The 27,800-nt window shown below is 35.5% G+C and overlaps 3 protein-coding genes and 1 pseudogene across 5 annotated transcripts; 1 reads left to right on the plus strand and 3 right to left on the minus strand.

The window, feature by feature from the left end:
• Positions 1-1,107: 1,107 nt before the first annotated feature.
• Positions 1,108-8,556, minus strand: LOC107021187 (dolichol kinase EVAN). Of its 2 annotated transcripts, XM_015221797.2 has the most exons (14): positions 8,153-8,552; positions 7,749-7,861; positions 6,211-6,399; positions 5,996-6,100; positions 4,969-5,039; positions 4,811-4,891; positions 4,491-4,702; positions 3,464-3,653; positions 3,302-3,367; positions 2,751-2,839; positions 2,549-2,663; positions 2,214-2,265; positions 2,037-2,131; positions 1,108-1,600 (listed from the first exon to the last, which is right to left on the minus strand). In XM_015221797.2, exons 1-14 carry the CDS (start codon positions 8,344-8,346, stop codon positions 1,487-1,489), a joined length of 1,686 nt encoding a protein of 561 aa, XP_015077283.1. In that variant the 5' UTR covers positions 8,347-8,552; the 3' UTR covers positions 1,108-1,486. The 2 variants fall into 2 exon arrangements, with proteins under 2 accessions (XP_015077283.1, XP_027773871.1); XM_027918070.1 differs by lacking the exons at positions 1,108-1,600; positions 2,037-2,131; positions 2,214-2,265 and adding an exon at positions 2,270-2,443 and having other exon boundaries at positions 8,153-8,556.
• LOC107021188 lies at positions 6,406-7,742 on the minus strand (annotated as a pseudogene).
• Positions 8,557-8,982: 426 nt separating the features above from the next.
• Positions 8,983-19,223, minus strand: LOC107021339 (ABC transporter G family member 3-like). 2 transcript variants are annotated; one of them, XM_015221981.2, is made up of 12 exons: positions 19,069-19,223; positions 17,614-18,218; positions 17,446-17,525; positions 16,095-16,381; positions 14,075-14,246; positions 13,080-13,193; positions 12,615-12,743; positions 11,234-11,425; positions 10,912-10,998; positions 9,790-10,062; positions 9,391-9,498; positions 8,983-9,308 (listed from the first exon to the last, which is right to left on the minus strand). In XM_015221981.2, the coding sequence occupies exons 2-12, from the start codon at positions 18,083-18,085 to the stop codon at positions 9,051-9,053; spliced, it is 2,172 nt and encodes a 723-aa protein (XP_015077467.1). In that variant the 5' UTR covers positions 18,086-18,218; positions 19,069-19,223; the 3' UTR covers positions 8,983-9,050. The 2 variants fall into 2 exon arrangements, with proteins under 2 accessions (XP_015077467.1, XP_015077468.1); XM_015221982.2 differs by lacking the exon at positions 19,069-19,223 and adding an exon at positions 18,785-19,015.
• Positions 19,224-20,807: 1,584 nt separating this feature from the next.
• On the plus strand, positions 20,808-27,776 carry LOC107023086 (cell division cycle protein 48 homolog). Its single transcript, XM_015223633.2, has 9 exons — positions 20,808-20,968; positions 21,100-21,265; positions 23,184-23,412; positions 24,379-25,145; positions 25,229-25,450; positions 25,628-25,699; positions 25,797-26,078; positions 26,281-26,640; positions 27,250-27,776. The coding sequence occupies exons 1-9, from the start codon at positions 20,940-20,942 to the stop codon at positions 27,538-27,540; spliced, it is 2,418 nt and encodes an 805-aa protein (XP_015079119.1). The 5' UTR covers positions 20,808-20,939; the 3' UTR covers positions 27,541-27,776.
• Positions 27,777-27,800: the final 24 nt, after the last annotated feature.

A 27,800-nucleotide genomic window follows, 5' to 3' on the forward strand; every position in this document is an offset into this window, starting at 1 on the left:
TCTTCTAAACAACTTCGATTCCCTCCTTTCATTTGCTTTCAATATTTTTCCTCCCCGACCCAAACAACGTTTCATTAATTAAAGACAAGGACATATATCATAATTCACGGCGCACATGAAATCTTCTTGCTAATATATCACTAGTGTTTTTTATTTTTTTTTTAAAAAAAATCAAAAATATTTCCGAAGTTTAGTTTTCAAATCTTTCAAAAACTCAAAAAACTGAGTCTGTAAAAATTGAACTTGCAGAACCTCAAACAAATGTTACTAAGGAAAAATAAGACTTAAATGAAAAATTCATCATTAATCTATTGATAAATAGTAAAACATCTTTCACGATCCCTAGAGATGGTTCAACTAATGGAGATATTGTTTTAGTTAATTCGAACTAAGAAATAAAATCAATCAATTTCCCCTTTTTAAAAATTTTCTTTTAACTTAATTTTTTTTGTTATGGCGTCACACCAATCGCCAGTAGCGATTTTACCCCTTTGGTTAAAAAAAATAAATTGATATCCTTTTTGAACTCAAATATTTTTACACTTTAGGCTCTGGACTCTTATTTACTTACGAATGAATTGGAGGTAAAGAGGTCAAAAGGTTCATGATCAAAAGATTGATATTGAAGATACATGGAGCTATTATTAATGTATAATTGACACATACTTTCGAAGAAGTATTACCATTAAATTAGTTTATTTTAAAGTCTAATCAACAAAACATAATAATTGAAAAAATCGTTCGTAAATAGTAATCCACGAGTAACAGTGTACTAGTCTGTACTCTGGAGCATTCTAACATGGTGGTGTACCCCAAACGAACAATTCTAACGTGGTGGCACACAATAAACGTCTTTTCGTATTTTATGTATATACTATTCCCTTGTCCTAATTTATGTAACATCGTTCGAATTTCAAATACCAAATCAAACCATCCGACACTTATCCAATAAGCTCACTCACTACAGCTTTAAGTTCCCCACATTAAACTGTTAACAGAGCAGACGCTTTTGTTAGCTCTTATCAATCAATCGACTTCACTGGCAGGCTTGAACTACTGCTTGTTTAACATAACGTAGAAACTTTGACGAATACTTTTCTCCTAGTGTATGTGAACTCTGATAGATTACTGTAAAGTATGCACGACAAAAGTTACAGCAAAAACATATCAAAAATAGTCTTACTAGTGCTTTTATAGAAAACAAATGCTACATCTAGATTACAAAAAGAGTAACTTCTTGCTTTTTCACCTATCAACCTATTGTGCCTTTTTTATACCCCTCCTTAGGAGCCCCCACCTTTTTGTTTCATTGGTGACTCGAACCCACAACCTTTAAGGGTTAGAGGTGGAGGCTGTTTACCATCTAATTGTACATGTCATGTAACTCTACAACGGTAATATCTACAAAAAGAATGTGTGCGCTCAAACCAGTACTGTTGAAGGATCAGCATGTTGTCTTTCGGAGAAGTGGTCAGCAGATAAGTGTTCACAGACAGAGGAGGCTATAGAACACCAGAGGTATGAAGGCATTATCCAGTTGGGCAGTGTAGGCTTCCAACAGACCACTTATAGTCACCGCAAAAAGAAGGGAGAACCAGTTCTGCATAATTTCCAATACAGTATTAAAGATCAACCACAAAGTTGAATGAAGGAGATTTTTGACAATAGTCATTAGAAAATTTGAGAGGTTGCACAAAGTTCACGTGTTTCAGCGTCTACATTAATTCCCCAAGTAGACATGAATTTGGATAAGTAGGGGCCGTCAAAGAATTGAAATGAGGTTCATTATTCATAAGGAAGGAGGTTAATTTTAAGGTGATCACAGAAATTTGCCTCGTCAACATCAGATAAAATAGATTTAAGCTGCATAACTGCAAATAGTGTAGAAGCATGACCATGTAACTTTCTTTTCTCATAAATATGCACTTATGGAAGCCATTTTTTGGTATGAATAGGTATGCATGCGACACCCCTTTGTACATGTCCACAGAGAGAGTGTGTGTGTGTGTGTGTGAGAGAGAGAGAGAGAGAGAGACCTGAACATATCTGGTTGTAGCTAGAAGTGGAAGTAGAATGGAGCATGCAGCCAGGACAGACGTTATGCCAGCAGCAGTGCCTTCGATTGTTTTCTCTACCAAAGAGAATTTGTAGATTCAGATGGTGAGGGGTACGAAAGAAGTAATGACAAAACAAGAGAGGGAACAGAGACATACTGCCAGTTTTGCTCCAGCGGAGGACCCCATACTTGTATCCAACCACTGATGCCTAGATAGAAGTTCATAGTTAAAATTTACAGTGCATAAATAACAATCAATATGATCCAACAGCTCTAAGTTCATTCTCTACTGCCCAAACTATCAAAATATTACTCCTGTCTTGGAAAAAAAATTGAATTTTATATATGAGCAGATATGGAGATATTGTAAGGTAGGTTTTCATTGTCCTGCAAAATTCACAAGGTTCCAAAGCAAGCATCAAGTGGGTTCTGAAGAAGTAGATACTACTGCATCGAGAAAGGTATAGGACAAGCAAGCAATAGCAAGTTTACCATTGTATCTCCAATTCCAAGGCTCAAGATCCCAGCAAAAGGGGCTAATGGTCGGTCATTGAAACCAGAGGACAACCAAATAGGAAGCGCACATCCTAATAAGAGTGAAAAATGGCTGAAAGTGGAAGGAAGGCAAACGGTTAGAGTTGACACAAGGTATATGCTGCAAATAATTTCATGCTATGGAGGAACTATTTCAAACCTGACAACAAGAAGATCAGTGTCACGGTGATCTGTAAAAGCATTCATAAATTGGTGCACAAGCTGTCCCAAGGGCCAGATTCTCCATATCTGTCTCAAAACGGAAGATAAATATTGTGAGGCATCGTAAATTGTTTAAGCACTGCAAGAAATTATAGGAAGTTACCAAGAACTTAAATAACATTGAAAAAGAAAAAAACATCTGAAAATGTTGCATTTACAAGTATATGTACATACTTCTATGTCTGAAATATAAGTGCAACAAATTATTTAGACTTCAGTTATATTACAGATCAATTGGTTTTTAATGTGTCAATGAGGCTTCATCGAAGTCCAAATGAAGCGAATATAAGATATCTTTACTTGCAAGCTTGGCTTCATTTGAAAAGTGTGCCTAAGCTTGAAAGTGAATACAATCTTTATCACCCTGATTGATCTATGTGACAGAAATTCTGTTCTTTTTTTTCAATTAAATGGGAATGTTCTTTTAATTCGAAGATTCTTTTGACTTGCAATATCTAGAAACAAGATGAATGTGCAGGGAAACCTTACTCGTATGATTTCCAACATCAAGAAAACAGCCAAAGCTGCACCAAAAGCCAGATCAAGAAACTTCGGCTGCAGAAATTACAGATGGTCAACAACTCCTATAAAAATAAACAATAGGTTCAAAAGAAGGAAAAAGACTTCCTAAAGAATTTCAACTCAAATCACCTGAAGTATGAGAGCAGGAACAAACATTGAAACAGCCATTAAATGGTAGTATTTTCGAAGAAGAATCCTCTCAATCTTACTGCTCTTAGAGATGTTGTAAAATCTGATAACTGATACATAAATAACAACCAACCAATAGATACACAGCGACAACCTTTTAAGCGGTTCTGACAGAACAAAATCTAATACCCTGCAATAATCAGAAGACACAGAACATCAAAATATAAACAAAGTAGTAACACCGTGTGTGTCTTGAGGTAAACGATATATGATTTAATTCATAGTAATGTCATATGAGATAGTCACTGTATGAATGCAAGAGCTAGTAGCTGAACACATTGAAAATTTAGACACTGCAAAGTTCTTCTCTGCCCTGTTATCTTCTCATTCAGTATCTATTTTTTAAATAGGTATTATTACCTTCTAGCTAGATATCACACACAACTTCTTGCGTCATAAGGTAACAGGTAACTATGTTTTTTTTTTAAATTCAGGTACATGCCTGTGTCTTTTTTTCCAACCGTCAACTAATTCCACAAGGTACTAGCTACCTTCCACAGGGAAACTCTGTCTATCAAGGCTTGGATAGCTGGGAAAAAATCACCTAGTGTTTTTGCCTCCAATGGGATTTGTACCTATGACCTCATGGTTCTCAACCCACTTTATAGACCACTAAGTCATACCTTGGGTGCTCAGGTAACTGTTTATCTTGATTCAACATTTGAATATTAGATTGACCTCTAGAATAGCATACACTCACAATTTACATGCATAACAAGGGTGACGCTCACAGACCTGACCAGAGGTCATGCAGCAATTATAATTATCAAGGATCAAATCTCCACATGTTTTTCAAGGTCTATCACATGCTTTCACGTCCAGTTTAAAAAGTCTAATTGTCTAAAGCAAGTGTTAATAATTCCTACAAACCACTAAACCTCTGTTAACCAAATCACACAACATAATAACAATATGCAGCATAATAGGTGCAATTATCCAAAAGAAATAAGTCTGAATGGAGGCTTACCATAGAAAAGGGTGCACGTGAAAATCTTGAACAAGCTGCATCCATGATGGTACAGCTATAATGAGAACACACGCGAGGGAAATGTAGAACACAAAAGATCGCCTCATATGATTATCTACAGTATCTCTAAAAGATGCCAAGCTGACTCGCTCAAGAATTTGAAGCACATATTTGAACAGCATAGGGAAAACAAGAAGGCCAATAATCAATCCCTGGAACATAGTGTTACATTTCATGATCAATACCGTGAATCAGAAACCTTTTACTCTATATCACCGTAAGAGGAGAATGGTCTAGAGAATTAACAGCATGTATAATACCTGAATAATAACGCTAACTTCACTTCTTTGGATTCCATATGGTACAGTCACTACCTTAGACACAGCAAAGTACCCATGGGACTGTTAATGGAAAAAACACTGCTTGTTAGGTATCTATATCATCTGCTATCAGAGAAAGTAAAATGTGATAAACTAACCTTAGCAGCAGTACAAGCTAGCATGTCCCCAAAATAGATAACAAGACCAACAGTAACCAGTAGCGTTTCTCCTAAGAAGAGAAATAAGAATGTAAACAACTGTACAGAGGACTAGAGGACCAGTCATCAAACAAAGCAAACCAAATAAGATATATCAAATGATTTTGAGGCTCTGATCTCTGAAATAACAAGAAATAAAGATTGTATGGAATTAAACATTTTAACAGTGCAAGATTATGTGGAATAGCATATGTTCTAACAGTGCAATTTAATATCTGGCACATTGTTCAAAGTCATTGAATCAGAGATATGGTATCAGAAGGTCTTTATCCCATAGATTGGACATAATGTATCAGAATTCTCTTTCAAATGTCAGATAAGATACCATCAATGAATACAACCCAATCCTACAACATAAAGACCCTACAATACCCAAGTAGCTTTAATCTTCACTAATAGGCAAGACATAAATCCAAATAAATATCAAGGTTCAGAGACAGTATACAAATTTTAAATAAAAAAACATGTTACATTCAACACGAACCAAACTTCTTTGTTAAAGATAATCAATGTGTATATAACATTTAATGTAAATCTAACATGACATATAAAACAAAAAAAGATCATTATTATCAGAAAATAGTTTAAACACTCACTAACAGAACCCAAAATATGAGTAGCCCTAAATTAAGCACATAAAAAGAGTTCAAAAAGCCTTAAGTTAACTGTCAACTTTTAAATCTTTTTTAATTCTAGACTTCTCCTTTCTGAAAGATCAACTACAAGATATCACAAGAAAAGAATAAGAAAAACAGGTAAGTCGGCAGAATGAAGCTCTATATAAATAATTGTTGTTTCATATTGTCTATAGCAACATGCCGAAAAGTCATAGTTTTGTTGTGATTAGTGGAGAGTGAATGTGAACTGAATTTCCGCACAACAGAGGACCTTCATATCAAGTGTGCAATTTTTAGTAGTTTGAGATACTAGAGATCTAGTAAAGTAAAAATATAGTAACATGACCAACCAATTGAAGCGCATGCTGGAAAAGTGTGGAGAATTTTCTGAATTAATTTTACTGCAGCATATCCATGAGAGAATAGCCACAATAAGTTAGCTGCTGTATACCACCCTGCAGGAGAAGTTCACCAAAAGAGTTGTTAAGGAGTACATAGCTGTCAGCAACTTCTAGGTTGACTAATGAATCAAAAAGTGAATATAAAGTAAGAGAAGTTGACCTACCACTATGAGATTCCACAGCAAAAGACACACAGCAGACTCCAAAATACAATGCTATACAACTTAAACTACATTGGGAAGTAGCACAATTCTTGCTGTCTGATTGATGGTAAAAAATGAACCAGAGGTAAGCTAGCACCGTGTAGCAACTTGCAGATGTCACCCAATACAGTAGTTGCAGGTTTTTAAGCTCTGTTAAAAGGTCAAAACTAAAAGAAGTCAGTCATACAGGTTAGGCAAGGTAGGATTCAACATAATTCCTGAATACAAACTTGCAACTGCTTTGACTTGTTCTCAGCTACACAAGCAGAAGCAAGATTACACATTTCCTCTACTAGACAAGGTTTCTCCATGTAGAAACATCACAAGATGGAAAGGAACTTGACAATATTTAAGATTGGAGATTCAACAGTCAAGTATATGAATACAGAAAATAGTACTTCAAAACTTATCAATTACAGTACAGTTATCGTTCTTCATACTGCACTTTCATTGTCATTACTGCTTCTTTTGAATAATTTTTTTTAAAGAAACAGTGCTTCATTTGTTCATCAATGAGTATTATCCTTGCAAGAACCAGTTTACGAAGATTTTTCAAGTGGTTCGAACATAGAAATTTTGAAATGGAGGGTAAATAATAAGAAGTACTTTCTTTTACCCAAGTGTCATTCAAAACTGGTAAAAACTCTTAACATGGAACCACCAAAGTTCATTAAAAAGGTTAAACAGCTTAGCTCCTCAGTTCTTCTGTTCTTAAAATTCTTCAAGATTTGGGCATACTAGCAAAAAGAAAATCGTGTGCTGACAGGCATATGAAGCCTCAAAATGGATGGCATCAATTTCACCTGCCAAAACAGATGGGGCTATAGCACAATATGATAATGCTCTAATCAATGTTCTCCTCCCAAAGGCTGAGTAAAATAATAGATGATAGCACCAAAATGATAGCTTGAATCAAAAGAAAAGCATTCTCTCCAAATGCTGAAAATGGAAGTCCTTTGTGAAGACAATATGCTAAAGCAATGGTAGAACCAATTACTTCAAGCTCAAAACTCAAAACACTAAACTTTTGCACTGTACAATTTTTTAATATCTGAGGAACTTTAACAGTGGTGGAGGCAGCAACCATAGGATATCCAAGGATCTTGGATATTAACCGAACCAAACAATCCTTTTCCAGGAATTCATCTTTGCTAAGGGTTCCCAAAACACAGCCAAATCCATCCCAAGAAACTTAAGCTCAACCATCTTGATGAGATCAACAAAATTCTTCCAGTTTATTTATGGTCTTATGTGGAACTAAGGTATTGGGATTGATTGAACGAAGCGCTTTGAGGTGATACTAGAAGGTGGAATCCTTAACCGGAGTGCTCATTTCTGAAATTTCTGATCAACGTAGATTGCCTTGTTAGTGTGGCAATTTTGTGGTCACACCCTGCAGTATTTTCTCGGGAGTGGGGGGACAGGGAAAATATTTGCTCCCAATATAATAATAAGCAATCAAACTACAAAAGCTCAATTTGCTAAAATGAGTGTTCTACCTTCACTTCCAGATTGATTTAAAGATACTGCTCTTGACATCTGAATCAACTTTGATACCATAACACCAGGCAGCGTTACTGCCCCCAAAAATATCCCTGATGAAGCACCAGGCCTGAAAAACAATACCAAGCTATGTATATAAACCAAAACTGTACATTTATTACGCAAATGACAGTCAATTCAGAAATTAGCCTGCTCAACCCCAAAATTTCCAATTCAAAGAACAACATAAATCAAAGGGGAACTATGCAAAATTGTAACTTGAAGATGCAGCCTAGTGGTTGCAACTTCAAATGTTTCAATCCCAAGCTCTTTTACCTTTCATAATGCCGTCCGGCCCGGCCCGGCCCGCGCTCACCTAAAAAATAATTTCATTCAGGATAATAATTGCAGTAAAACTAACCTGGTTTTGAAGAAGTGAGAGAGGGGAACTGAAGCAGAGGCATCGACGGAGATCTCGACGGAGAGGGCGAGGAGAGATAGGAGAGAAAGGGAGAGAGATTCGAAGAGGAGAGATTGAGGGAGGGAGAAGACAATCCGGGCAATGAATAGTGCTACCACAGCTCGCTCGCCGGTGAGAAACGACGATGAAGCCATGGGATTCCGATGTATCAGTTGCTGAAATTGAAATTCAATTGAAAAAGATCACACATTTTGACCAGTGCCGTAAACCAAAAGAAATCAGCGGACCCGTGTGAACTGGGAAGAATTCGGTGGGTTTGGCGCGCACCGGGTTTTTATAGGCTGTTGAACTGTCAACTGATCTACGCCTCGAACTTGTCAACGGATTTTCCTCCTTTTTCTTTTTTAGGATTGCATATAAAAGCCCCTTTTCTAGATGTTTGGCCCTACGTCAATATTGATCAGCTAAATATATAAAAATAATATTATAAACAAATAAACAAATATTATTTTAATAAAATATTTATACATTTTATTTTTCTATTCCAAATGAAGAAAATAATTAATATGATTTTTTTTTTCTCCAATGAGGTTGGCAGTCCGCTACCATGCTAGTCGTCTTCAACTAAACACCATCACTATGATTTTTTATATATTCACTCCAATTCATTTTACTCGTCATGTTTTTTTAATTAAGATATTGATCTCCCTCCACATTAAATAAGATTAAAGGTAATAACTAACCATCAATTATAAAAGCATTAACTATTAAAGGCAGATGACACGCTAATCATACAAGGTGTATGAAATTTGTGAAAAAAGGAACTTTCATGCTCTCAAATTGCCAATTTTATAAGCAATAAACTCCAAGAAACTGAAGTTGCAATAGTATATAGCATCTATTTGTAATCCTTTCTGTTTTGGTTACATCGGAAAAGTTTGTGAACAGAGTGGTTTTTCCTGATACAACACTTGAGCAGAATAATAACAACAACTTTGTATGCAACAGCCATAACAAACAGCACCAGTAAATTTTTCCACTTAGAGTTGCTGTCATCAGATATATCATATACATTTCCCAGAGCCTCATAACCAGATATGGTTCTAACCTGCCCCACTGCAAAAGAAGTTCCGATGTACTCGTTCTCCAACAGTCCCTGGTAAAAGAAATCCATTAATATGATTTTCCTGATAGATAACCAGTGATCAAGAATATGTATGCACTAGTCTCAAACTTACTTGGATAGAATAAGTATGAAAAGCTATATAAGAAATGGGGTACATCCATGCTGGTCTAGGCAAAGCACTTCTGATTCTAAAAAAACCAGCCGAAAGCATCATTATCACCTGAAATACGAGATAAGATAGCCGTTGAATGAAAAAGTTAGGGCTCTCAACTCAACATGAAATGATACTCCTACTACAAGAATCCTATATAACAGTAGAATTGCATACATTTCAGATACCCAATTTCCTTGATTCCCCTTAATGACACATTAGGAACACACACAGCTACAATCACTGCATACTTTCCAATCAATAGAATATGGCAATATTACACCAAAGGGAAAGGGAAAGAAGGTAACTCATCCAATAGTAAATCATATCTTGCAAATTTAGATTTCAGGCAGAACTCACATGTATGGACACAAAACTTAAGATGCTCCAGAAGATATTTTGACAAATGGAAGCAACCAGCAGCAGCAGACCCTCATTTACCAATAGACACGCAAAGAAATTCAGCACAAAGTACATCAGCAAGCTGAACTCATGTCGCAGTCCTATTAGAAAATAGAAGACCAGACTTGACGAAATGGAGATGAGAAACAAGAAAGGGATGCTGGCAAAAAGCTGCCCAAGTAGAAAAACAAATGCTCCAGAATGCTGGTTTGATTCTTCATAGGTGTATATCTGCAAAGTCATCATGATGTTGATTAGGTCGATTTTTAAACTGGATGAGGATGATACCAATAATAACTCATTATCAGAGCGAATAACAAAACCAAAGTTTATAAAAGCAAGTAACAATAATAAATTGAAAAGTTTAGAACACTCACTATCTAAGTACTCTAAAATACAAGACCTAGATGTCATTGGGATATCAAATTTGTCACCTTTGCTATACATCTTAGTGTATGATTAGGTTATTACTGAAAATTATCCATAGCACAATCCACATTAAATGTAATGCTAATAATGAATGGCTTATCTTAAAAATAAAATCTGATATCAATATTGCACCTCATCAAACATTTCCCAGCTTCTTAGAGAAATCAAGTTCAAAGGCTTACTTGCGAGGACTGATGAGATTGAATAGGAATATGATTTAATAAACCAAGCCAGAAATGTCACATTTCTAGCGATAAGTCTAGATAGTTCAGCTATTGGAGAACCCTAGTCCTGAGAATTTGTCACTTCAACTCCGTATTTGTCTACATTTCACCTCACTAATTTGAACAAGAAGTTTGACTGATGATACAATAGTCCTTTGGGCGAAAGAAAAATTACAGTAAGAGTGCAATATAGATTATGACACACAGGGTTAAGGGTAAACTGTAGTTCATGACTGAAGAAAAGACTAGAATGAGGATCACATTTCTATGAAGGTGTATAGTCCACTCTCAGCCTACAAAACAAAGCTTGATTCTTAAATACACACATGTACTGGATTCATTCGAACATGGTGTTCACATATATTAGTTTCGCAGAAGCATGCTTGTGCATTATACAGAGGAAACACAAATAAGTTGCTCGCATCACCTTGATCTCTTTCAACTGTGAAGGTACACCGGCGACGCCTAGCAGAGAGGTGAATGAAACAAATACAAATATTGCTGCTACTCTTCTCTGCATGGCAAGAAAAGTATCATAGTTTGCATACTGAAAACAAGAGCTAGTAATGACAAATATTTACCATGAGTAAAAAAAACAGCAAAATCAACTCAGTCCATGATTATTTCATGGACTGTGTAACCAGAAAAACAGGAGGTCTGGTGCACAAACATCATATTGATGGACTACTGTATTAGAGTTTAGACATATGCAAAAGGAAAGAGAGCTTATTTTTTAGTTGTTCGCTTACCATGACAGAGAACAAGGAATGCCCCAATCCAGAAAACACAGTGCCAATACAGAGGGCAAGAAACACATAAAGAATCAATCTTAGCCAATAATATTTCCACTCCCTTGACATAATCAATAAAGATCTCCAAGTCAAAACTGCAACTCGTGTTGCATTTCCTGCCATTCCCTTTCTTTTGAGTGATGGACCTTCCTGAAAGGACAAAATGCAAGAGATCAGACATTATATTGAAGCTCAGGCTGTAAGTATAGTTGTTTGACCACTAAAACTTTTATTATTGTACACTCCGAGGATTTCTTAGCCATTTTTCTACCTGACAATGATCTTATCAAATATTCCTTGAACTAGTTCTAATTACAAAAGATTATGACTTCCGGTACTTTTTATGTAATTTTTTTTTTGAATAAAGACTTTTTATGTAGATTCTCAATAGAGAAATTACTATTTTTAAAGATTATAAATCAAAGTATGAAATAGATGTAAATTAAATTGTATGACCCTCTTATTCCAAATTTTGTTATTCTTTTTAGAGTAGATTGAGTAATGCATTGAGTTCAAAATACTTCAACAGGCTGTCAAATTGCCTCTACTGTTAAAGAACTTTGGTTATGCAAGGAACAGAGATTGGAGGAAACTCTAACTCGGATATTGACACAAATAACTCTTGATGTGGGCAGAAGCGAAGCCAGGATTAAGAGTTTGGGGTTCTAAATTTAGTTAACAACCGTCAAGCAATATTGTTAGGGGTTCACAAATTAATATACATATAAATTTAATTAATTTTCTAGTACAAATATATGGTTTATGTAAAAGCTACTGGGTTCGTCTAAACCCATGAACACCCACCTAGCTCCGCTTCTGTATGGGGGTAACTAACACAAAAGCAAGGACTATAAAGCTTTAAATGACCAAGGAACTAAAATTAATAGCATTTTTTTAAATATTGAATGGACAGTGACAAAATATCTGCTCCATTCTAGGCTTAAAGAAACCAAAAACTTCAGTTCACACAAGAATATAATGATATTGAGGACAATCTAGTTTTTCAAAACAAACCAAAGCCAATAAAAGAGCATCCTTCAAGAGAGTGCTCAAATTATATTACTGTCCAGAGCACGCAAGCTTAATAACTTATGAGTTTATGTAGTTAGTTCATATCAAAATTGGAATACTTACTACTATCTAGTGGTCACACTAAAGTATGCATTGCCTAGATCTACTTGACACTTGAGAAGTTCTTGGAAAAAGATCGAGCAAAGTTGATAGTACTACCTGACTACCCATGATGTCAACCGTGAGAACAGTGAAAAAACATACCTTCTTGGTAAGTTCCATTATTACAAACATATTACATACCTTCTCTTTTCTATGATAAATGTACCTTCTCAGTAAGCTTCACTATCATTGATTCAACGGCAGCAGCATCTGCTGATAATCTATAAGTTGTTTCAATGGTACGTATAGCGATGGCAGTATCCATGCTCACTGATGATAAGTCTCCATGATTATCCTGTTGAGATAACAAAAGCACAAACTTTAAGGAACATCTTTCCTTTTTGTGTTGTGAAGGGGGAGGGGGGATAGGGTGGCCAGAGAACAGATGAGGATCTTTGAACTTTCATTTTGAATCTTATAGCAAAAGTTTCTTTTTGTTCCTTTCTCAAAGAGCTTTCCCCAGCACAATAAAACAATAGCACAAATACGGAGAAAAGAGGCAGTACAATGAGCTGCGTTAGAATTGTTCCAACATCCTAACAATTTTTCAACAAATCAATCACTATCTTTAAACATTAGAATTGAGTTTTTAAGGGGAAAAATAGAGCTTTGAATGCTTATAGGTATATACCTGCCAGCTTTTGCACATCGCAATAATCCTGTCAAATTCTGTGTTTATAGCACGCAAGAAGTGATCAGAAGGACTTTGCATAATTGGACAAGGAAATCCAGCATTCGAGAAGTGCTTCACAATTAAATGATATGTTAGTCTCTAGCAATTAGTAACATAAAGAACAAAGTATGATATAAAACATAATGACCAGAAAATAAACATTTCAAGTGCTATGTATTTCTAGTAGTGTTTCACAATTGTGCACACACTTGGGGAACTGATCTTCCTCCATGCCATCTTAAGTAAGTTTGTCCAGTCCAGATCCCCGTTAACATTCACTGATTTTCCACGGGAACCCGTATTCTTTCTTCCAACCACTATCCATGGATTCTGAAACATTTAGTCCATTGGAAAATTTGTCAACACTCAACAGTATTTCTCTAGACTAATTCCTCCTTGTCAGAAACCAACAAACTGAACTTTGTTAATTTATTCCAGTGTGTAAGGAAACCGTATAATAGCCTATACCTTTGTAGGGAAATAAGCTTCTAATTAACAACTTGGACTATGAAACCTGGACGCTCGCACTTCAAATATGTCCTAATAACATAGCCTTATCCTGCAAGACTTCACTCCAATAAAAGACATGTTCCTTAGAGTAACCATCCTAACTTGAGTAAATATTTACTTCAACATTGCTAGAATATTATTGGCTTCTTCAATGCAGAATGAGAATAAATAAAGAACTTCAGCCAAATCAACTGCATGGGCTCATTTCTCTCTTAAAATGGATATCAGCTGACTAACAATTGACTTCTTCCTATTCAGATAAACCACAGCCACTTCTGGGTCTCTCTTATTAAAAGAAAACCCAACAAACCCATATTGCAGGGGAAAAAGTATCATTCATTATCCAATGCCTTTGTTTGATGCATGCATGACTGTTAAGAAAACCAACGCCTTCCCCTGAACCAAGATGGACAGTGTAAGGAAGCATACCAAAGTAAAATTACCTGTAAGCAAGCCAAAGTTTCACCAAAAAACAATGTCTTTCCATTTGAGAGGAGGCAAATTCGGTCAAAAAGGCCAAATACTTCAGTACTGCTTTGGCAAATGGTGAATATCAGAGTGCAGCCAGAGGTGGCAAGCTTCTTCAGTGTAACCATCATCAGAAGTGCAGAAACGCTGAACACAACAAGAACTAAACATCAGCTAAATTACAGTAGTTCATAATTTTGACAGGAAGAAAATATCCAAGAGCATCAAGTCTCAACCATAAAAATAGCAAGTCAAAAACACGAGAATTAATAAGGAAAATCTTAGAGAGTAGGGAACCAGGATATTCATTCAGTTGGAAACCTACAGTTTATTTTAAATATGCTACAAAAATATCAATTTCCAGAACATCAAATAAGAAAATCACCATCAATCACATGTTCTCTCCCTCAACCCTTAACTTGATGTTCACAGTGTTTTGGGAAGCGAGAAGCGGAAAAAAGCGACGAGGGCTTGCTTCACAGAAGCGAGAAGCGTGAAGCGAAGCGCGCGCTTTTTTTAAAAAAAGCGACATTTAGTATAAAAATAAAAAAATATTAAATAACTAAATAGAGGTAATATAGTCTTAGATTGAAAGAAATTACATAGGCAAAAATACTCATAAGTCACAACATATAAAGCAAAAAAACAAAAACATAATTAAATCACAAAGATTCAGACTCCTATTCTTCAACAAGGCTGCTAGACTGGAAAAAAAAAAGAAAAAAAAAGCAAAAGAATTGAAAAAAAAAACAGATGAGGCAGCAGTCAGTAATTAGAAACAGAGCAGGCAGCAGAGATGAAGAAAAGAAGAGAAGAAGAAGAAGAAAAAACTAGAGTAGTCGAAACTCAGAGAGATGAAGCACAGGCGAAGATTGTATATTTCAGGAGAAAAGAAACTCATAGAGATGAACTAATAAACATTAGCTAAAAAAGAGATGAACAAAAAGTTACCTGCAGTCGCGGTCGAGGTTGAAGAGAGAGGTAGCCTCAGTCGAGATCGTCAGGAGAGAAAGAAGGGAAAGAAGTATTGTAAACGAAGAGCCGCGAGGAGAGAAAGAAGGGAAAGAGTCATGAAAGGAGAGTCGTGAGGAGAGAGAAGGTTATATTTCAGATTATTTGTTTTTAAAAAACCTAATTTTTTTTTAAAAAAAACCCTACTTGTCGCTTTTTTATAAAAAGCGCGCTTTATTGCGCTTTTGCCTTAGGGTCGCTTCTCGCTTCTTCATCTGAAGCGAGAGCTTTTTTTAGATCGCCTCGCCTCAAGATAAAAAAGCGCACAAGGATCGCCTCGCTTTGAAGCGCGCTTTTCTGCGCTTTTCACAACACTGGATGTTCATGTATGACACGGGAACCATGTAAAGCTATGGCACTGTGCCTAATTCAACCCTAAAAGTTAGCTCATAAGGGGAGGATTACCAAGTCCAAATAAGGAGACCACAAATTTTCTGGTAACAACTCCTAGAAGACACCTGCATGCACTAAGCTAGCAACCTAAGTTTAATTAGCAGGTCTTACTCAAAGAAAGCTTGTAGCATTTATATTAACACAGTTTGCCCAAAATGCTGAAATATTAACTAATTGACCTTCAAATCATATAAACTTCCAGCATGAATTGACATATACCAACTTTAGTGACATACTTCAATAGTTCAATGAATGATATGGTCTTTCCCAGTCACCACATGCACATACTATATAAGCCAAGAAAATCAATCTTTATGACTAATTAACTTGTCTAACAGACATGGAGCATTAGTAACTTATATGCTTTTATTGGACAGAAAAACTAGAACATACTAAATATTTGGCTGTTAGCTATTTTAGCAGCTAAAGCATAGCACACAATTTGACAGCTATTTCATGCTACTAATGCAAGTAATCTAGTCACTACGAAGATCACGAACGCAGTTATGGATACTGAATATGTCAATGTAAACCCAATGAACTTCAATAAAAAATTGTTGTGATTTTAAAACGAGAAGTAAGAAAGAGAACCTGTCAAGATGATAAAGGGGTTCATCAATAAATAAAATATGAGGTCTCATAACAAGTTCCCGGGCAATGCTGACACGCCTCCTCTCACCACTTCGAAGACCTCTCATGTAACAGTTGCCACCTATAAGTTTATTAGCATAATCTCCCAGTGACATAGCATCTATAGCATCCTCCACCACACTCCTTCTCTGACAAAAGAAACCAGGAAGCTGGAGCAAAGCTGAGTAGTATAGGAATTCACGCACAGATAATGATCCAATAAGAGTAGTTTCTCTGTCAACATATCCCTGCAAATGAGTACATTTTACATGTCTGAAGGCACAAGCTGACAAAACAAGGATAACTAGTGCCCCTTTCTAACTACTTCCTCCCGTCCAAATTAATTGACATTTTAGCCTTTAAAAGTTGGTCCAAAATAAGTGATGTTTCACAAAACCAAGAGGTTATTTAATTATTATTTTTTTCAAATTTGACCTTGCTAATTGTGTCAACCTAAAAAGAAAAGAAAATCAGGAACTTTAGTCAAAATTTTTATTTTTAGGAGTGAGTGAAATCCTTAATACATTTGTCCAAGCCTAAAACATCAATTATTTTGGACCGGAGGAAGTACTTGAGTAAATTGAAGTTTTCTTCCAAAAAGCTGAAAAGTACAACACTTCTTAACCCAAATTCAAACCAAATAAACAAGTCGTACTTTATGTATTTTAATATTAACATGATTTCTAGCCTACCAACCTTTAACATTTGAGCTTTTATTTTCAATGTATATATTGGATGATGTAGCTATAGCCTATATGATTGTAGATATGCTCAAACCTATTGAAAATATGGTTTTCAGATCCCCTTTGGCGAGAAGGACAGTGTTTGAGATGGAAAGAATGATTTAATCTAAAGCTTAGGAATTCACAGGTCTGAATTCATACCGGCAACTGCTAAAGCAACCAAGGAATAAGCCATATTGCGATAATAAAAAGGGGTAAAAGATGAAGAAGGGATTTCCAAACATCAGTCACATGAAATTATGCCACATCATTAGAAGCAGTTGCACAACTGTTTTGCTTCAAAAGGTGACATCTTCTTGCCAAAGGGACACACATATCAGTTTTTTGTAAAAGAGCCAAAGGATTGGTCGATAAATTATAAAGAGAAAGCAGGGGCAATCAACTCACTAAACCAGTAGTCATTACTAGGAGAGTGATTATGATTTTATATTCCAAAGATCAGTTCAGAGAGAACAACAGCTAATATATATCTCTAAACAAAGCTGTCAGAGTCTACAGTCTAGACCTATATCTTTACGTATTGAGAATACAAGCAAGACAACAAATGACAGTAAATGCTTACAACATACATAGGAACCATACTGCATGTGCCTTCTTGTCCCGTTTACAAACACCTCACCATACATTCTCGTTGAATCAGGTAACCTTCCTAAAGAAGAGAAAGAAATCTAGCTCAGACACATATAGAAACAACGGGATGTTTTTCTATAAACTGATGCATATTGAATTCCACAAACCTGCAAGGGCTCTCAAAAGTGTTGATTTCCCTGACTTGGCAGGACCCATAATGACAGTCATTGTTCCATGTAATGCATAACCATGCGAACTCTTGACCACCTTATCAGAATATTTTCTTTTTCCCTTTATAGTTACAGTCAAGTCCTTCCATGCAATAGAAGCTCCTGCAATCTTCCTTGTAACAACTTCCCTCTCTATTGAAGAAGGAGACGGCAAGGAACCACTATTGATCTTTGACAGAGAAGGGGAGGGTGGCGTAGTCGCAGCATTAATTGAATCACCTCCTTCGTCCACTTTGACCTCTATATCCGTCTCATCCCAAACAGGTGAATCTTCAAATGAAATTGGTTGTCTAAGTGCGCCAGGTTTCCTCGAGTAGAAGTAGTTACTTGATGGCACCCTATTAGCTGGACTACTCACTGAAGAAGATGGTGACCTATAATGATCTGATTGGGATTGTATTTCTTCCATTCTTTGGAATTCTCCAATTCTGTCAAACTACTCCAGAATGGAACTCTGAACTGAAGGTTCACAAGGAAATCAATATCTTATAACTGATTCCTCCTTAGACCAACTTCACCAGCTTATAAAACGTTTACCAACCCTGTAAAAACAGCAATAATTAACAAGCACCACACATAGCTCGTTACGAAAAGAACAAAAAAAGACATTACATTTAAAAGAAATTAACAAAATTTTAAGCATCGGGACAAATTCTCCTATTGAGCCTTCAGCACCAACTATAGTTGCAAAGGATCAAAATATATTTATCAATCAATCAACTACAATTCAAACCCGGGTTAGTTAGGATCTGCTATACGAATCTTCTATATCTATTTCTTCTACATGAGCAGTATTCAGAAGATTCATCATAGTTAAACTATTCTTAGGCTGACTGTCACCCTATTTAGGTTAGCCAGATCCCGCAGAACAACCCTCCTCCTTTCTAAGCTTTGAAAAAGCTCACATAGGCTGAGTTTAGAAAAATCAAAAGATATTGAAGAAAAATAAAAACAAGTAACTGTCTATAAGAAGCTGATGACCGATAAATAAATCCTACATACATGAAACCATTCGTATTAAAGAACCCCTTTTTCTCTTTTTTCTCTCTAGCAACTCAAAGCGTAATTTTTTTTCATTTGGGAACTTCAGAGAACATAAAGCACAAACCTTTTCAGCTCTAACAAACACCTTACACAAACAGAACAGTGAACTCACTTAACTCCCATTAACCCCAAAGCGAAAATACAGAAGCACACAAGATAAAAAAAAAAACTTAAGCGCTTCAAATGCTAACAAGAACCATTGAACCACTGAGAAAAAGCTTAAAACTCAATATGATAAACGACAAAAAGCTGCAAGTAGGCTCGAACTTCAAGATGGTAAGTCCAAAAAAATAAAAACAAGTGAAGTTGTTGAAGAAAAATGAAGATGGAGAGCAAAAAAGCACGAACCTGGATCGAAATCACAACAAATGATGAAGGCTGGCTGGTAGTGGAAAACAGTACAAGTAACAAGGAAGAGTGATACTGACTGAAGTGTTGAGTACAATTATGATATGAGATTGATGGATCCTTTTTGCCCCGAAAACAAACAATGCGGTGCTATTTCTACACAATATATATATATATATTTATATTTATTTGGTCCAATTAAGAATTTTCCTTTTTAATAACTTTTTCTTATTCTTTCAAGAAAAAAGAGAGATCGTGACAATTGAACTTCTACACAGTGCACTATTAATAGATTTTCAGTTTCTTATATAATTATTTTTTTGTAATTGTTTATTAAAAAGCGTACATAATTTAAAATAAATATATCAAAAGGGAATATTTGATATTACTGCTACATGGGACTATTTTTAATTTAAATTAAATAGAAGAAAATAGTATTTATAGTTTTTTTTTCATAGGTAAACTTTTTTTATCTAAATGATACAAAATAATATTTTCATAAAACACATTTAGAACTCGATTTACTATTTGTATTTTGTCGAGTGGGTGCTAAGTGTTAGTTATATTATATTATTGTATATTAGTAGGTATTATATAGTACAAGTAAGACAACCAGAAAAATCATAACTAAAGATGGATAGTGGCACTTTATTTTTAGTTTTCCAATTCGGAAAGTTAATTATACGAGTAGGATGTTTTTTTTATTCGATATTTGGTGTTTAATATTTATATTGTATTTTGATTATTATGGCTTTATGCCGTTTAAAATCTCATTTAGAGGGATGCGGTTCTTACTTTCCATCAGAGATTTTTTATATTTAGAGTTTGAATTTGAAATTTTTGATTAAAAAATAAATATTATCATCTACTACACTACATCAAGGAGAATTACATATCTATTTGTATATTTTATATTATAATAAGTGTTATTAACTAATTGTCATGTTTATCTAAGTTTAAAAAATCTGGATTTTTTGTTCATATTCATAAGATTTCATGGGTCTGTGATGGGCAGACATAGCAATGTAAGGATTAGGCAAATAACTTAGACCTTTCTTTCACCCACTTTTAGAAAAAATACTAGTTAATGTTCTGTAATCACTTCCTTTTAAGTAATTACTATACTTTGACGAAGGTCGAATTTTATAAATTTTATTTGTATGAATTTTTAATATAGAAGATAGCATTACAATAATATAGAAGTTTAACGAGTAACGATCAAGAAGTTGCATTCGACTAATCTAATGATTTAATTCTCTGACAGATATTCTTTTATGTGCTTTTAAGTTAAAAATATGAAAAAACGTATTAAAACAATAAACGAATTTAACATATATATATATACTTTTTTTAATTATGTATAAATAATATAATTTTCCTTCGAATGAAATTTATGAATGCCTATGCTCTTTGCTTGATCTGTTCATGGGCTTTACCTATCTTAATTAATAGACATGTCGTATATGATATATCTTTTATTTTAAAAAATATAATTAAATTAAAATTTTTTTTTTTTTAGAATTATCAATAATATCTGATCACAAGTTTTATAAATATTAAATTTCAAATAAAATATCGAAATAGTGGGTTCATAACGTATGTTTTGATCTGATTTTATTTGTTTACTTGAAAAACCAAATTTGGAATACTTTTTTTTAACCCACCGAAATACGGAATACACCTATAAATCGTCCAAAAGCAGGAAAATACAGATAGACGGCAGTCGTATTTAATTTATCGTGTTTTATTTTTCTCGGTTTAATAAATTGATAATTCACTTCTTCCATATCCCTTTCTTGCACTCATTGTTCTCTTCTTCAGCAAAACTCCAGTTTCTCTCGGCTGCTCTACCCTAATCTAGATCTCCGAAGATGACTAACCAGGCCGAGTCATCTGACTCGTAAGTTCTCTCTCTTATCGATCGGTTGATCTACTGCAGTTGTTTCGACTCTCGAAATCGTTTCTAGAAAGTTCTGAGATTCGTATTGTATTGTGATTACTGATTCTTACTTTTTTTGTTTTTGTTTTCAGAAAAGGTGCGAAGAAGGATTTCTCTACCGCGATTTTGGAGAGGAAGAAGTCTCCTAATCGGCTTGTTGTTGATGAGGCGGTCAACGATGATAACTCTGTTGTTGCACTGCACCCTGCTACTATGGAGAAGCTACAGCTCTTCCGTGGAGATACAATTCTCATCAAGGTTTTCCAATTATCCTATTTTTTGGGGTTTTCGCCTAAATCTCGTGTTTTTAGGGTTTCTATGTGGATAATCTGATTGCCTAAGGTTTACAGTGAAGATTACTTTGCTAGTAGTTGATTTTTTTTCGCCGCTTAGGTGAATCTGGTGGATTGACTAGTTTTATACTTGCCAATAGATTTGAGACATAGGATATTAGTGTTTCTACGTTTTGAGGTGACAGTGGGTGTTTGTTCTGCTTGTTTGATGCTGGGACCGACAATTTTATGGGTTATAGCTGTGACATATACTTGTTTAAACTGTAAAGCAACTTATTATTTTATAGATGGTTACAAGCTGTAGAGGTATTCTTGTGAACTTGGTTTTATGCTTCAGGTGAGATCAATAACTAAGATGATCCGTCAGGAAAGAGTCTGTAATGAAAAATTATTCACGTTTGTTCTAGTCAGTGGTGTGGATTATCTGTGTTCATAGCTTATGATGTGTCATTGAATTATACTATGTTGATCCTTGATGAGCAGATGCCAATAGTTTCTATATGTCAATTGGTAATTGGCTATATTACATAATCATGGAAAAGACGTTCTGAATCATATTAATGAATTTACTCTCTACATAAAAGAGAAGATTTTCAGAATCATAGTAGATAAATACCAGTTTAACAATACCGTCCTTTGAAGTCATGAGATATAGCTTAGTTAGATCTCACTTTAAATAAGCCTGTGCTCAATCAAAGACACACAATATGATTCCAATGAGAAACAGTTGGTTCTTTGAATCTCAGTAATAAGGAGTTAAATTAATATTGTGAACTATTGTATGTTGGATGTTTTAATTAGTTGCTTCAATTGAAATTTGATTATAGTTACTGCATTCATCAGTGCCGGCTCTTGCCTAAAAACTTTTAGGCCAATGCCTTTGGGGCCCTCAAATATTTATAAATAAAAAATTATGTTTAACTTTTTCATGAAAAAAATAATTATAATATAAGTATATACATATATAATATTATATTTTCTTCGGTAACACTCACATTATTTATCCTTTTTAATTCCTTTTGCACTCTATTTCTTCAAATCTTTGATAGTTAGAGTAAATTAGAAATGTTCTTTTATTTCTTCGTAACTTTTCATATTAAAGTAGGGTAACTTTTCATATTAAAGTAGGGTATACCTAGTTATCAATTTTTTGAATCAGATTATATGATTCTAACTTTTGTCTTTAGTTAAAATTTATCAACTTATTACTTACATAACTACATTATCGATTCATATAATACTTGTCTCAATAATGATGTTTTTTAATGTTGTAAAATCTTGCTTAAAAATAATAATTAAAAAAATTATTTGTAAAATCATTTATAAAAAAGATATGATACAATAATTTACATGTAAAATTTTAGAAAAAAAAAAATAAAGATAAAATTTATTTAAATTTTTTGGGCCTCTAATTAGAATTTCGTTTTAGGTCTCGAATATGTTGAGCCGCCCCTAGCATTCATACAAGTGTGTGTCGGCGGCTTTGCTGCGTGCTACTTTTAATTTATTCAGAAAATGTGCGCTTTACTTTAAAGAAAGCATGCTAATTGAAATTTGATTATAACTTACTGTATTCATACAAGTGTGTGTCGGCGGCTTTGCGCGTGCTACTTTTAATTTAATCAGAAAATCGAGTGCTTCACTTTAATGAAAGAATGTGCTTTACTTGTTACTTTTCACTTCAACCCCCAGGGGCCCACTGAGCTTGTTGCATTTTTCTTAGTGTGCTTTTCTGCTTCTAGAAACAATGTTGTAATTTTCTCATGGTGTGTGAATTAATTTTAACAACTATTTAAATGAGGTTACCTTTCTGAATCTGTTTGCATGTTTGTCTGCCTGTTTATCCAATTGACTCAATAGTTTTATGCTGCAATTTAATCCAGGGAAAGAAAAGGAAGGATACAGTTGTCATTGCTCTTGCTGATGAAACATGTGATGAGCCAAAGATTAGGATGAACAAGGTTGTCCGTTCAAATTTGAGGGTCCGTCTTGGAGATGTTGTGTCTGTGCACCAATGCCCAGATGTTAAGTATGGGAAGCGTGTCCACATACTTCCTATAGATGATACAATAGAAGGTCTCACCGGGGATTTGTTTGATGCGTTCCTGAAACGTAAGTGTACTGACACATGCAATTTCTTTCAATTGAATAGCTCAAGCATGATTTTAGGTTTGGCAGTTTAAGGCTTTATTCTCTGCACTGTTGTGGTATAGGAATTTCCAATCCATTGAACTTCTCATAAAATCTAAAAATTAATAAGGGTGGGTTATAGGGACAGGGTAGTAGTGATGATGAAAAAAGACTGTCAATATCATGGATTTGATTTTCACGATCACAAACAATGCATCTTACTCTTTTGTCTGGTTTTAGTTTTTGTTCCTGTGATTAGATTTAAATTCTGAGCACCCAAAATTAAGGAGACAAGCCAGGTGCCTAATTAGTATCTGGCACCATAATGCTATCAACTGAATTTGGTATCCTTGCTTCACAGTAAGTATATTCAAAACCTAATAGCTCTAGAAGATTATTGTTCTTCCAGTGGTACTGTCAAAAGGACACACCATCTGTTAGTGCGGACTTTAAGTTATATAATTTGCGCGCAATGTAATTCAACTGGTTTTGGACAAGTGAATATCATTAATTTGATTTTCCCATCAAATAACTTGATTATTCTGGGTATATTGTTGCACTTGGGGAACTCGTTATTGATGGGCCACAGTGCCATTTTAAGTTTGTTATCTGATAGAACTATAATTTCTGTCTTGTTCCTTCTGGTGATAGTACAATCTTTGAGATGATAGTCCAGGAGAATTCTGGGTTTTTTTGGGAGAATGTGGAGTTGCAGCAGTTGTTTGCCCTCTTTATTGTGCATCTGTTTTGGGTTCCAGTATTTATTAAAATATCTCCAATTCATGGTCTTTCCCTTATTTTGTACATTATACTCTTTGATTGGCAATTGGCAGTGAAAATTAAAGGGCGAAGGTTGTCTTCTATGTTAGTGAATTTGTATCTGCAATTCTGCATTATCTGTAAGCGCAGTCTGTTTTGGCCTTAATTTTAAGCATATTCCTTTTGCAGCGTACTTTTTGGAAGCATATCGTCCTTTGAGGAAAGGAGACAATTTTCTTGTTAGAGGGGGGATGAGAAGTGTGGAATTCAAAGTCATTGAGACTGACCCAGGGGAGTATTGTGTTGTTGCCCCAGACACTGAAATCTTTTGTGAGGGGGAGCCTGTTAAAAGGGAGGATGAGGAGAGACTGGACGAAGTTGGCTATGATGATGTTGGTGGTGTGAGAAAACAGATGGCTCAAATTCGTGAACTGGTGGAACTACCATTGAGGCATCCTCAACTTTTCAAATCCATTGGTGTGAAACCACCAAAGGGGATTTTACTTTATGGACCCCCTGGTTCTGGGAAGACCCTGATAGCCAGAGCAGTGGCTAACGAAACAGGTGCATTTTTCTTTTGCATTAATGGACCAGAAATCATGTCCAAATTGGCTGGTGAGAGTGAAAGCAATCTCAGGAAGGCATTCGAAGAGGCAGAGAAAAATGCTCCATCTATTATATTCATTGATGAGATTGATTCAATTGCTCCCAAGCGAGAGAAGACACATGGTGAAGTTGAGAGAAGGATTGTTTCACAGCTCCTGACTCTGATGGATGGACTGAAATCTCGTGCTCATGTCATAGTTATGGGAGCTACCAATCGTCCTAATAGCATTGATCCCGCTCTCAGAAGGTTTGGTAGGTTTGATCGGGAAATTGACATTGGTGTTCCTGATGAAGTTGGACGTCTTGAAGTTCTTCGTATTCATACCAAGAATATGAAGCTTGCAGAAGAAGTAAGTCAACTTATTGAATTTCCTTCTTCTTTTTCGGACCAAATTTGTCTTTGTTACATAATGGTGAGTATTTGATTATGCAGGTTGATTTGGAAAGAATATCAAAAGATACACACGGTTATGTCGGTGCAGATCTTGCTGCTCTTTGCACTGAAGCTGCACTTCAGTGCATTAGAGAGAAAATGGATGTCATTGATCTGGAAGATGATTCCATTGATGCTGAAATACTGAATTCAATGGCTGTCACAAATGAGCACTTCCAAACTGCTCTAGGAACAAGCAATCCATCTGCATTGCGTGAAACAGTAAGTATCCTATTACGACCCAGTTATGTATGTAGCTTGCTACCTGATCATGTGCCATGTTCTAGTTGCTTATGATTTTCCTGTCATTTTGTCTGTATGGTTTTATGGATGGGATAGATGAGTTATGTTTTTTAAGTTCACAAATTTATCGGGTTCTTTCGTGAAAATTATGCACAGGTTGTTGAAGTGCCTAATGTCTCATGGGAAGACATTGGAGGCCTTGAAAATGTCAAAAGAGAGCTTCAAGAGGTAATTGAATTCAATAATTTGGTCTTGATGCATTATATACGCCACTAAGTTCTGTCTTAGGAGGGTTTCATCATTGTTCTTGTTTCACATTATGTAGACTGTTCAATACCCTGTGGAGCATCCAGAGAAGTTCGAGAAATTTGGTATGTCACCTTCAAAAGGTGTTCTTTTCTATGGTCCTCCGGGATGTGGGAAAACTCTTCTTGCCAAGGCAATTGCAAATGAGTGTCAAGCCAATTTCATTAGTGTCAAAGGACCTGAGCTGCTTACCATGTGGTTTGGAGAGAGTGAGGCCAATGTCCGTGAAATTTTTGACAAGGCTAGACAATCCGCACCCTGTGTCCTCTTCTTTGATGAGCTTGACTCTATTGCCACTCAGGTAAGATAGTTTTCAAGTTTACCCCAAATTGTTTGTTGTAAGCAAACACAGGAACCTTTGGCGGATTATGTGGACTTAGACAGCACATATATCCCAACCTGGCAATCAATTCGATAAATCTGTAAAAAGGAGGGGAACAGGAAAAAAAGTAGTTATCCGTGTATCTCTGCTTACGAAGAATGTTGCTTGATTTATTTTGTAGAGGGGAAGCAGTAGTGGTGATGCTGGTGGAGCAGCTGATCGGGTTCTCAACCAACTTCTGACTGAAATGGATGGCATGAATGCAAAGAAAACTGTTTTTATTATTGGGGCCACAAACAGGCCTGATATTATTGACCCTGCACTTCTGCGACCCGGTCGACTTGACCAGTTAATTTATATCCCACTGCCAGACGAAGACTCGCGCCATCAGATTTTCAAGGCATGTCTTAGAAAATCTCCCCTATCAAAAGATATTGATTTGAGAGCTCTTGCCAAATATACTCAGGGATTTAGTGGAGCCGATATCACGGAGATCTGTCAACGGGCCTGCAAATATGCCATAAGGGAGAATATTGAGAAAGTAAGTCCTGTTTTTAATTTTTCAACTTTGGTTTTGCTCTTTTTAGTTTTTGAGGTCACATCATCTATCTTTGTTCTTACAGCTTTTTATCCATGTTGTTTACTGTTGTACATCTACTGATAATGAGGTAAACTAGTGGGTGGAAGTACCACTCCACCTTGTTGCAGTGAGTGTGGACTTGGTATAAAGTAATATAAAAAATATATTCATACTGTGTCTTTGTGTATGCGTATGCGCCAGCACATGCTGCTGCTAAGATGGATTTGCCACTGCTGATGCTTATATTGAACAGGTTTTAGGTTGTTTTGTGTCATCATCTGTGCTGAAATATTGAAATAATGGTGCTCTTCGGTACTTTGTTAATGGTTTTTGTCGTCTTCAATTTGATGGTTGCCAAAATAAATATCTGAATTCAAGTGTTTATCTCCTCTCTGTTTCTTGCAAAACAGCTATGTGCTGTGTACTCTTGCTTTAAACTCCATGTTAACTTTTGTTAGCTGGTCTCTTATGTCAATGTTTGCAAGGGTTGCTAACCTTTTTTTTAAAAAAATTAAGTTAAGTGGGCGTAATTAACATCCTAATACTTGTCAAATGGCGTTCTAATTACAGGATATAGAAAAGGAAAAGAGGCGAGCAGAGAATCCTGATTCTATGGATGAGGATGCTGATGATGAGATATCAGAGATCAAGCCTGCTCATTTTGAGGAGTCCATGAAGTATGCACGACGAAGTGTGAGTGATGCCGATATTCGTAAATACCAGGCATTTGCTCAGACCTTACAGCAATCTCGAGGTTTTGGAACGGAATTTCGGTTTTCTGAGACCAGTGGTGGAGCTGCTGCATCTGATCCCTTCACAACTTCTAATGCTGGAGCCGATGATGATGACCTGTATAGCTAAAGTTATGGACTATCCTGTTATTTTGCTGCGACATCTTTCTTTTCCGTTGTTGCTAGCTATATAGAGTTTCCTAAACAATTTACTTCTTTGTTTCTGGAAGCTGTAATGCTACTCGTCCAACTGTTGGTTTATTTTGCTCGCTCTTTAATGTTGTTATCTTGAGGTGTTCTGTGACATTTTAAAGAAACCTCAATAGCTTTGCTAATATAGTGGACCTTGGTAATTTATTCTCTTCACCTTTCCCCTTTTGATGCATCGCT

The sequence above is a fragment of the Solanum pennellii genome, chromosome 6 (genome assembly GCF_001406875.1).
Source record: "Solanum pennellii chromosome 6, SPENNV200".
In the NCBI taxonomy this organism is placed as follows: Eukaryota; Viridiplantae; Streptophyta; class Magnoliopsida; order Solanales; family Solanaceae; genus Solanum; species Solanum pennellii.

What these genes read in the sequence shown, in the direction of transcription:
- LOC107021187 (XM_015221797.2), bottom strand. Translation starts at nt 8,346, where the DNA reads ATGGCTTCATCGTCGTTTCTCACCGGCGAGCGAGCTGTGGTAGCACTA. An exon ending in TGATGTTGGAAATCATACGA is followed by an intron (nt 2,840 to 3,301) that starts GTAAGGTTTCCC and finishes GTTTTGAGACAG; the next exon opens with ATATGGAGAATCTGGCCCTT. An exon ending in TTGGAATTGGAGATACAATG is followed by an intron (nt 2,266 to 2,548) that starts GTAAACTTGCTA and finishes ACTTCTATCTAG; the next exon opens with GCATCAGTGGTTGGATACAA.
- LOC107021339 (XM_015221981.2), bottom strand. Translation starts at nt 18,085, where the DNA reads ATGGAAGAAATACAATCCCAATCAGATCATTATAGGTCACCATCTTCT. An exon ending in CGATGTGCAAAAGCTGGCAG is followed by an intron (nt 12,744 to 13,079) that starts GTATATACCTAT and finishes TTATCTCAACAG; the next exon opens with GATAATCATGGAGACTTATC. An exon ending in CACAGTTGAAAGAGATCAAG is followed by an intron (nt 10,063 to 10,911) that starts GTGATGCGAGCA and finishes ATGACTTTGCAG; the next exon opens with ATATACACCTATGAAGAATC.
- LOC107023086 (XM_015223633.2), top strand. Translation starts at nt 20,940, where the DNA reads ATGACTAACCAGGCCGAGTCATCTGACTC. An exon ending in TCAAAAGAGAGCTTCAAGAG is followed by an intron (nt 25,700 to 25,796) that starts GTAATTGAATTC and finishes CACATTATGTAG; the next exon opens with ACTGTTCAATACCCTGTGGA. An exon ending in TAAGGGAGAATATTGAGAAA is followed by an intron (nt 26,641 to 27,249) that starts GTAAGTCCTGTT and finishes TTCTAATTACAG; the next exon opens with GATATAGAAAAGGAAAAGAG.